The sequence below is a fragment of the Alosa pseudoharengus genome, unplaced genomic scaffold (assembly GCF_046254945.1).
Source record: "Alosa pseudoharengus isolate Yale_2024_CS ecotype anadromous, Long Island Sound unplaced genomic scaffold, YU_APseudo_1.1 YU_APseudo_1.1_scf_6, whole genome shotgun sequence".
NCBI classification, from domain to species: Eukaryota; Metazoa; Chordata; class Actinopteri; order Clupeiformes; family Clupeidae; genus Alosa; species Alosa pseudoharengus.
The window spans coordinates 2911950-2922511 of record NW_027468848.1 but is presented as its reverse complement, the minus strand read 5'-3'; the positions used below and the strand labels follow the sequence as shown (position 1 = coordinate 2922511).

At 45.4% G+C, this 10562-nt stretch overlaps 1 protein-coding gene across 1 annotated transcript in view; it reads left to right on the top strand.

Annotated features, from left to right (window-relative positions):
• Positions 1 to 10562, top strand: part of LOC143106424 (serine/threonine kinase-like domain-containing protein STKLD1) — a 28070-nt gene that overhangs the window by 4995 nt on the left and 12513 nt on the right. The window contains exons 4-6 of the mRNA XM_076270697.1: positions 1162 to 1239; positions 4154 to 4270; positions 6264 to 6338. Of these exons, the coding sequence (XP_076126812.1) occupies positions 1162 to 1239; positions 4154 to 4270; positions 6264 to 6338 (270 nt within the window). The remainder of the gene's footprint in view (positions 1 to 1161; positions 1240 to 4153; positions 4271 to 6263; positions 6339 to 10562) is intronic.

Below are 10562 nucleotides of genomic sequence, written 5' to 3'. Positions count from 1 at the left end.
AGAGTCTATTTAAATTGTATTGGGTTAGGCCTATGTGCAGTGAACTGCAGCAGCATTCTGAACTAACTGGAGTCTATTTAAATTGTATTGGGTTAGGCCTGTGTGCAGTGAACTGCAGCAGTCTAGACGTGAGGTGATAAAAGCATGAATGACTGTTTCAAGATCTTTCTTAGATAAACGTGCTTCAGCTTAGCTACTGTTCTAAACTGATAAAAACTACCTTTAACAACAGAGCTGACTTGTTTATTAAAATTAAGAGAGCGGTCGAAAATGACACCTAGATTTCTGACCTGACTCTGCAAGTTTGGTGACCAAGGGCCAAGGGCATTGCTCAGGTGTTTTGTAGGGGTAGGGGATCCAAATCAAATCATCTCAGTTTTCCTGGCATTCAACTGGAGGAAGTTTGCTGCCATCCAGGATTTAATGTCTTCCAAACAGCTACAAATAGTTTCAATAGATGAAGTGCAACCAGGGGAGATGGGTAAATACAGTTGTGTATCATCAGCATAGCAGTGGTATTTTAAGTTGTGCTTTTCAAGGATAGAGCCATGGGCTCTAAGGATGGGCAGCATGTATACAATTCGTAAATGTTCAATTTTACATACCACTGAGATCTACCCTGGTTCTCCGAGGCCCATAGCCAAGGGGTCGGCAAAATAATTAGCTTTAAATTAAAAATTGAGGTTTTTTGTCATTTTTAAAACTCACATCTACAGATGAGGACCCTTTTTCATCAATAAAACAGTAAATTGTGCAACCGTAACTTGCTCCCACCCACAATAACATTAAACTTGCATTTCTTCTCACAAAGAACCATTCCCACTGCTGCTTAGCTTGGCTTATGTGCCAGCTAGCTAGCTGATGAATGTAGAGAATTGTTTGAATCAGTCCAAGCCCATGTCATCAAGAACTGGTATATACAACCTGGTATATACAATAATGTGATTATGTCCCCTTTCACGAACAGTAGAACAAATATTGGTTTTATCTACAGTATGATCTTGCATGAAATGTGTCTGCATACTCTAACACATATTTATTATGCAAGCATTGTACTCGACAAGTGCTATTCCTATATACTGTATATTTTAGAGGCCCTTCTCAATATGGACATGCATGTTTGTGCACCTAATTTGATGTGCTTGGCCTTGTCCATTTCAGACTTCATGCTGGCCTATAAGGATGTAGAGTCTACTCAGCTGCAGATTCTCTCATATCTGACGTCAGAGAAGAAGACAGGTGAGGCTCAAATAACGCTGTAAACAGCAGCTCACACATCCTGTCTTAATAATGATCTGAACTTGTATGAAGCAGGGCTTTATCAGTCTTAATAATGATCTGAACTCGTATGAAGCAGGGCTTTATCTGCGCTATTGTGTGTTCCTTAAACAGAATATGTTTTCTCTGTTCAGTAGCTGTCGAGTTTTCTCCCGGAAGCCAGGCTTCTCCTATCTCGTCCGACAATCGCTGTTATTGTAAATAAAACATTTTATTTCATTGTTTTACGGTTTTCTTCATTCTTCCTGTGATGCCATCTCCCGTTTTCATTTAGTATTTTGCCATGAGTGAAACAGCGCCCCCATAAATTGCCTTTAGTGAATGTGAATGCAAGTATTACACTACCGTCATCTCCAAGTGGCAGGAGTGGGAATCCTTATCACTAAAGTAACGTATAAAAGATGATCAGCCAATCAAATGAGGTGTAGGAAGATCACGTTAGCAAGTGCCATTAGGGACAGTGGAGATTGGGATGTGATAGTAGGCCTACAAGAGAGGATTAGGCCTACAAGAGAGGATTAGGGATAGTGGAGATTGGGATGTGATAGTAGGCCTACAAGAGAGGATTAGGGACAGTGGAGATTGGGATGTGTTAGTAGGCCTACAAGAGAGGATTAGGGACAGGAGATTGGGATGTGTTAGTAGGCCTACAAGAGAGGATTAGGCCTACAAGAGAGGATTAGGGATAGTGGAGATTGGGATGTGATAGTAGGCCTACAAGAGAGGATTAGGCCTACAAGAGAGGATTAGGGACAGTGGAGATTGGGATGTGTTAGTAGGCCTACAAGAGAGGATTAGGGACAGGAGATTGGGATGTGTTAGTAGGCCTACAAGAGAGGATTAGGGACAGTGGAGATTGGGATGTGTTAGTAGGCCTACAAGAGAGGATTAGGCCTACAAGAGAGGATTAGGGACAGTGGAGATTGGGATGTGTTAGTAGGCCTACAAGAGAGGATTTTAGTAAACTATCTTTTCAACAACAACTTCAAATGAAATCTGACGGCAGACCAATGGCAAAACTGGATGTTTGTATTGAGAGGGTAGAAGTTTATAGGAGAGAGAGAGCCTGTGTGTGTTGCTGTTACGAGTGGCAGTAGTCCAGGCTGCGTTCTTAGCCTACATTACTGTGACATTGCTTATATGCTCCGTAGCCTACTGTAGTGGTGGGCGAGGATGCAGTTGTGTGGAGGACGTCCTCCAGTAGGCAATGTGTGTAAATAAATAAACACTTGGCTTCCTCAGAAGTGTTCCCTACACCTCACTACTGAGTAGTAGTCAGTGATGTTTTATTCACCATTTTGTGCATCAGGAATGTAAATGATTAGAGATCCGTAAGGCTGATGACACACATAGCAACTTGTTGAGTGCGCATAGCAACATGTTGAGTGTGCAGTGTTACTGAGAGATGTGTTGAGTGTGCAGTGTTGCTGAGAGATGTGTTGAGTGTGCAGTGCTGCTGAAAGATGTCAGTGCTGCTGAGAGATGTCAGTGCTGCTGAGAGATGTCAGTGCTGCTGAAAGATGTCAGTGATGCTGAGAGATGGCAGTGTTGCTGAGTAGGGTTGCAAAATTCCGGGAATTTTCAAAGTTGGAAACTTTCCATGGGAATTAACGGGAATAAATGGAAATTAACGGGAATAAACAGGAAATAATGGGAATAAACTGGGAATTTTTAATATGGCAAGTTAGTCTATAACAGGGAACTTAAATGTAGTGGACAAAACCCCACCTTGCAGCATAATATTAGTTAAAACAACCTGATTTAATGACATTTCAGTCAAATTTCTACCCTGCACATACAGTGCGTCAATCCCATGCACACAGCAATCAGCATAGGCTACTAGACATAAAGGAAACCTATGGTGTGTTCATGTGCATGGGGAAAATAAATTCCCAGTGAAAATGTGTGTGAAACTGGGGGAAGTTTGCAAACAGAGTTGCCCAGTTATTGGGTTGTCGTCACTTTTGTCCTCATTCAAATGGGTGTACGTCATTTTGCATAAACTGTAATGGGACGATTAATCTGTCTGATTAAGCTTGACAACTTTTTGCCATTTTCTGGGATTTTAACTGAACAAACTAATAGTCAGTTAATGTTCCAACCAATCGGATTTTGTTGTTGAGTGGCGTGGTTTATCTTGGGCAGTTCAGTGGTTTCAGTGTTGCTAGCTTAGCACACTAGTAAACCATAGGTAGAGAATGGGATTCCCGCTAGCATGGTAGCTAGCTTTGTATGCTAAGCTAAGCGAAAATATGAACAAACAAATCATATTGCTTATTACGAAACAAAATGTTAATGTTTGTATATGAAACAGTATGAATTATCAAAATTCCCAGTTAATTCCCGTAAATTCCCATAATTTCCTTTAATTCCATGAAAGTTTCCAATTTGGAATATTCCCAAAATTCCCCAGCTTAACTTCCCATGGAAAGTTTCCAGTAAGTTTTGGGAAATTTTCTGCCCCTTTGCAACCCTAATGCTGAGAGATGTCAGTGTTGCTGAGAGATGTCAGTGATGCTGAGAGATGTTTTGAGTGTGCAGTGCTGCTGAGAGATGTGTTGAGTGTGCAGTGCTGCTGAGAGATGTCAGTGCTGCTGAGAGATGTCAGTGCTGCTAAGAGATGTCAGACACTTTCTCATTGGTACTATTGGGCAAAAGATTGCTGCCTGGAGAACTTCAATCATCTGTGAACAACTTGGCAAGAATGTCCATTCAGAGCACATCAGGAACTGGTCATGTGATGTCCAGGAAAAAGAGGGCATGTGACACATAGGGCATGTGTCATCATCACCTTACTTGTCCTGACATTAAGGAAGCGTGCAAGATCACTTCCTTTTGTGCTGCGAGGTCACTTCCTGCTGTGTTGTGTCCACAGTGACGGGTCGTCAGGATGAGGTGGTCAGAGCGACCTGCTTCACCATGATGGCCCACAAGGACTCTGCTGCCGTCCAGCTCCGAGCCTGCCAGATGCTCCAGGTGTGTGTGGAGGCAGGTAAGACTACCTATCCATCAGGTGTATGTGTGTGGAGGCAGGTAAGACTACCTATCCATCAGGTGTATGTGTGTAGAGGTAGGTAGGACTACCTATCCATCAGGGTCCGTATTCACGAATCATTTTTATCTTATCTATATCCATAATATACATCAAATAGCAGGCTATATAATATCTAGTTATATTCTTTAATATATTAAATATACTGTATATTGTCTGGCTAACTTGGAAATGCGGTCTAGTTAACCCTTGTTTGTTGGAAATGCAGTCTAGCACTGTTAGTATTGTTTTTAGTATAAAGATACTTACTTTGAGCTTCTTAAATTAAGACATAAAAACAAGTAAATGTATCTGCCAGTGGAGTAAGTAATGTTATCTTAATTTGAGATAAGATTGATTATTTAAGGTAAATTTACTTAGTCCACTGGCAGATCAATTAAGACATAAAAACAAGTAAATTTAAGAAGTTTTTTACTTATTTTAAGTCAAATAATCTTACAAGAGAGCTCAAAGTAAGTATCTTTTTACTAAAAACAATACTAACTAGATTTTTTATCTTAATATAAGATTATAACACTTGGTAAGATATCATTTTTTTGCAGTGAGTTAACCCATGTTTGTTGGAAGTGTGGTCTAGTTAACCCTTGTTTGTGGGAAGTGTGGTCTAGTTAACCCTTGTTTGTGGACAGTGTGGTCTAGTTAACCCTTGTTTGTGGACAGTGTGGTCTAGTTAACCCTTGTTTGTGGGAAGTGTGGTCTAGTTAACCCTTGTTTGTGGACAGTGTGGTCTAGTTAACCCTTGTTTGTGGGAAGTGTGGTCTAGTTGTGGTCTAGTTAACCCTTGTTTGTGGTCTAGTTGTGGTCTAGTTAACCCTTGTTTGTGGGAAGTGTGGTCTAGTTAACCCTTGTTTGTGGGAAGTGTGGTCTAGTTGTGGTCTAGTTAACCCTTGTTTGTGGGAAGTGTGGTCTAGTTGTGGTCTAGTTAACCCTTGTTTGTGGTAAGGGAAGTCTTCCCAAATGTCCCTCCGATAACATGGGCGCGTGTGCCGTATGTCCCCGAGGTGGCCCCAATGTCAATGTGGTGAACTTGGGACACTTTTGTCGGACATATAGGACACCGACTGCCATTTGGGTCAGACTTTGGGGAAACCTTCGGACACATAGGAAACTGTGCGTTACCACCTGAAATCCTCCCGGGGGAGCTCTAAAGCCACAATAAGCTCAGGGAGACATCCGGGACACCTTCTGACAACTGGGTTCTTGGTTCTTCTTATCTCGAGGGCAAGGGATTAAAATCACCTCTCAGCGAGCTCTGGGACACATGGGGAGTTCTACCTGATGGGCCAAATGTCTCTTGAGGGCCATTTGGGCTACTTTCTGCCATCGCATTTTCGGATGGGGGGGCATGGGGCTGCCCATCCCCCACCCCCCAGGGACATTTGGGGCTGTCCCAGATGTCCCAAAGCCTGCCAAAGCCCAAAATAACCTTTTCAACCTCTCAGCGAGCTCTGGGACACATGGGGAGTTCTACCAGATGGGCCAAATGTCTCTTGAGGGCCATTTGGGCTACTTTCTGCCATCGCATTTTCGGATGGGGGGGCATGGGGCTGCCCATCCCCCACCCCCCAGGGACATTTGGGGCTGTCCCAGATGTCCCAAAGCCTGCCAAAGCCCAAAATCACCTTTTCAACCTCTCAGCGAGCTCTGGGCCACGGGGGGGATTCTACCTGATGGGCCAAATGTCTCTTGAGGGCCATTTGGGCTACTTTCTGCCATTGCATTTTCGGATGGGGGAGCATGGGACTGCCCATCCCCCAACCCCCAGGGACATTTGGGGTTGTCCCAAATGTCCCAAAGGCTGATAGTGCGCCAGGAGGCCTGCCGAAGCCCCTGCTTTAACCCTGTCGCTACCAAATCAACAGGGGTGCCTAGTAAGAGTCTGAGGGTCACCAAAAAGTGTCTCTCTGCGTCCAAAAAGCGCCCCCTGTTTTAGGTACTCCGATCGGAGCGGCGTTCGCCGAGGGCTCCGGTGGCTCAGAGTCCAACACCAAGCTGGCTGGAAAACTCTGTACGAGGCACTTTGACCCCAGGAGCATTTTAACACATATTTGACCTCGTGACGTCATACTAGGCCCCCAGGGCTGTACCTGTGCAAAATTTGGCGTCTCTAGCCCCTACTGGGGAGGAGCTGTGAGCCCTAAAAGATGTGTGCCGGATATTCCAATGTGCCCCCCCCCACCTACCCCAAAATGCAGCTAGGTTCCCAAATGTCCCTTGGTTATTGCCCATCAGAAATCACAGTTGCTTTGGTCTGATCAATATGAAATCAACATATGTTTAACAACGGGATATTACGAACGAGGTGGACTAGGTTGGGAGTCGGTGGGTTATTGTCAGAAGGAGATAAGTGGCCTGAAACGTACAAGGTATCCCTCTTCCCGCTGGCTAACGCTAGGTGCTAGAGGGTCGGGACCAAGACACAAGGCACCGCCTCAAGTCTTCCCAAATGTCCCTCCGATAACATGGGCGCGTGTGCCGTATGTCCGCCTCAAGGCCCCCAACAAATGTTCCAAAGCTGGAGTCTCTGAGTCACCCACAAGAAAAAACACACAGGAAAAACATACAAAAAGTTGACCACTTACAATTCAGACATAGCATTGTGGGTGTTAGCATGGTGCTAGGAGGCTGAAACTCAGGTCAGACCATCGGCCCATGACCCCCATGAAGCGTGTAAAGTTTCGTCCCTCTAGCTGCAGCACAAATTGTTGTGCCAGCAAAAATCTCCCAAATGACCAGTTTCCCATGTCTCTGACTTGAAGGATTACCCAAATGTCCCTTGGTTTCCAAAATGTCTCTTGGTTATTGACCATTAAAAATCACAGTTGCTTTGGTCCTGTCAATATGAAATCAATATATGTTTAACAATGGGACATTACGAACGAGGTGGACAAGGTTGGGAGTCGGTGGGTTATTGTCAGAAGGAGATAAGTGGCCTGAAACGTACAAGGTATCCCTCTTCCCGCTGGCTAACGCTAGGTGCTAGAGGGTCGGGACCAAGACACAAGGCACCGCCTCAAGGCCCCCGACAAATGTTCCAAAGCTGGAGTCTCTGAGTCACCCACAAGAAAAACCACACAGGAAAGACATACAAAAAGTTGACCACTTACAATTCAGACATAGCATTGTGGGTGTTAGCATTGTGCTAGGAGGCTGAAACTCGGGTCAGACCATCGGCTCATGACCCCCATGAAGCGTGTAAAGTTTCGTCCCTCTAGCTGCAGCAAAAATTGTTGTGCCAGCAAAAATCTCCCAAATGACCAGTTTCCCATGTCTCTGACTTGAAGGATTACCCAAATGTCCCTTGGTTTCCAAAATGTCCCTTGGTTATTGACCATTAAAAATCACAGTTGCTTTGGTCCTGTCAATATGAAATCAATATATGTTTAACAATGGGACATTACGAACGAGGTGGACTAGGTTGGGAGTCGGTGGGTTATTGTCAGAAGGAGATAAGTGGCCTGAAACGTACAAGGTATCCCTATTCCCGCTGGCTAACGCTAGGTGCTAGAGGGTCGGGACCAAGACACAAAGCACCGCCTCAAGGCCCCCAACAAATGTTCCAAAGCTGGAGTGTCTGAGTCACCCACAAGAAAAACCACACAGGAAAAACATACAAAAAGTTGACCACTTACAATTCAGACATAGCATTGTGGGTGTTAGCATTGTGCTAGGAGGCTGAAACTCGGGTCAGACCATCGGCCCATGACCCCCATGAAACGTATAAAGTTTCGTCCCTCTAGCTGCAGCACAAAGTGTTGATTTAATTAATTAATTAATTAATTTCCTAAATGGCCAGAGACATTTGGCATACCTGGGTCAGGGACATTTGGCATACCATTTTGGGAAATCTGAGAAACCAAGTGACATTCTGAGGTAAATTACATGTTTTCTGAGGTAAATTACATGTTTTCTGTCATTTACCTGTCATTTACCTGTGATTTACCTCAGAAAACATATAGTTTACCTCAGAAAACATATAGTTTACCTCAGAAAATGTAGCAAGCTGGAGCCAGGGACATTTGGGAAACAAAGGGACATTTTTAATATTTTTTTGCAGGCACAACACTTTGCGCTGCGGCTAGAGGGATGAAACTTGGCACGCTTCATGTGGGTCATGGGCCGACGGTCTGACCCGACTTTCGGCCTCCTAGCTCCATGATAACACCCACAATTCAAGGATGTGCCTAAGGGTTCCCAAATGTCCTTTCAGAGTAATAGCACGCTAATCATCGGCCGATCGGCTTGAGCTCCAACTATGTCATACAACGGGCCGAGGCGGACCGGATGACGCGCGTTTCGTGTCGGCCAGACGTTCCCTGACGGAGTTTGCCTCAGGAAGGTCCGCGCGTCCCGCCCTTCGAACCACTCGTCCGTGGACAGGAGACGGGCTGGCAGCGCAAATTTGCAAGACTTTGGGCCAAGTCTCGACGGGATATGGAGCCTTGAAAAAGGGACATTTTGGTATACATTCCCATTCACTTTCCCTTTCCCATTTTCCCATTCAAAAGTATGCCAAATGTCCCTTCTCCCGTGGCCAAACGATGCGCGCCAGGAGTTCAGAACCAACGCGTGGGCGACCGTCCCGGACCCCCGAACAACATATTCCGAGCTCGGGTCCCAGAGACCTTCCGAAGGTAGAGTTGCTCCCACCGGACCAACTTTTGCAGAGGGCCTTCTTGGCACCAAGTCCAACACTGCCCTGGCTGGAAAACTCCCAACGGCCACTTTGACCTCAGGAAAGTTTTAAAAAATCTTTGACCCCTTGACCTCATACTAGGCCCCCAGAGCTGTCCCTGTCCAAAATTTAGTGTCTCTAGCCCCTACTGGTGAGGAGCTGTGAGCCCTGAAAGATGTGTCCCATAATGCACAGAGTATCCTAAATGTCCCTCCCGCATGCTCCCTCAATGCCCATCCCCCACCTACAACAGTTAGTTTCCAAAATGACCAAGGACATTGGGCATACCTGGTTCATTTGGGAAACTAAGGGACATTTGGCATACCATTTTGGGAAATCTGGGAAACAAAGGGACATTTGGCATACCATTCTGGAACGTGCCCCTTTCCTAGATGTCCCAAAATGGTATGCCGAATTTCCCTTTGTTTCCCAGATGTCCCGAAATGGTATGCCGAATGTCCCAAAATGGTATGCCTAATGTCCCAAAATGGTATGCCGAATTTCCCTTAGTTTCCCAGATGTCCCAAAATGGTATGCCGAATGTCCCAAAATGGTATGCCTAATGTCCCAATAATTGTCCCTTAGTTTTCATATCCCTGTCTTCACATGTCCAACTGTTTTATGTCCAAGATGTCCCTTAGTAAACAATGTCCATTCATTAATATGTCAAACTGTTTATTTCCAATATGTCCCTTAGTAAAAATATGTCCATTTATTAATATGTCCAACTGTTTTATGTCCAAGATGTCCTCTTGCATTCTGGAACGTGCCCCTTTCCTAGATGTCCCTAATCACACAAATGGCGGGAGTAACTATGACTCTCTTTAGGTAGCCAAATGCGTCGTCATCTAATTAGTGACGTCCAACTGTTTCAAAATGGTATGCCGAATGTCCCAAAATGGTTCCTAAATGTCCTTTCAGAGTAATAGCACGCTAAACATCGGCCGATCGGCTTGAGCTCCAACTATGTCATATAACGGGTCGAGGCGGACCGGATGACGTGCGTTTCGTGTCGGTCAGACGTTCCCTGACGGAGTTTGCCTCTGGAAGGTCCGTGCGTCCCGCCATTCGAACCACTCGTCCCTGGACAGGAGACGGGCTGGCAGTGCAAATTTGCAAGACTTTGGGCCAAGTCTCGACGGGATATGGAGCCTTGAAAAAGGGACATTTTGGTATACATTCCCATTCACTTTCCCTTGCAGATAAATCCCATTCAAATGTATGCCAAATGTCCCTTCTCCCGTGGCGAAACGATGCACGCCAGGAGTTCAGAACCAACGCGTGGGCGACCGTCCCGGACCCCCGAACAACATATTCCGAGCTCGGGTCCCAGAGACCTTCCGAAGGTAGAGTTGCTCCCACCGGACCAACTTTTGCAGAGGGCCTTCTTGGCACCAAGTCCAACACTGCCCTGGCTGGAAAACTCCCAACGGCAACTTTGACCCCAGGAGGGTTTTAAAAAATCTTTGACCCCGTGACCTCATACTAGGCCCCCAGGGTTGTCCCTGTGCAAAATTTGGTGTCGCTAGCCCCTACTGGTGAGGAGCTGTGAGCCCT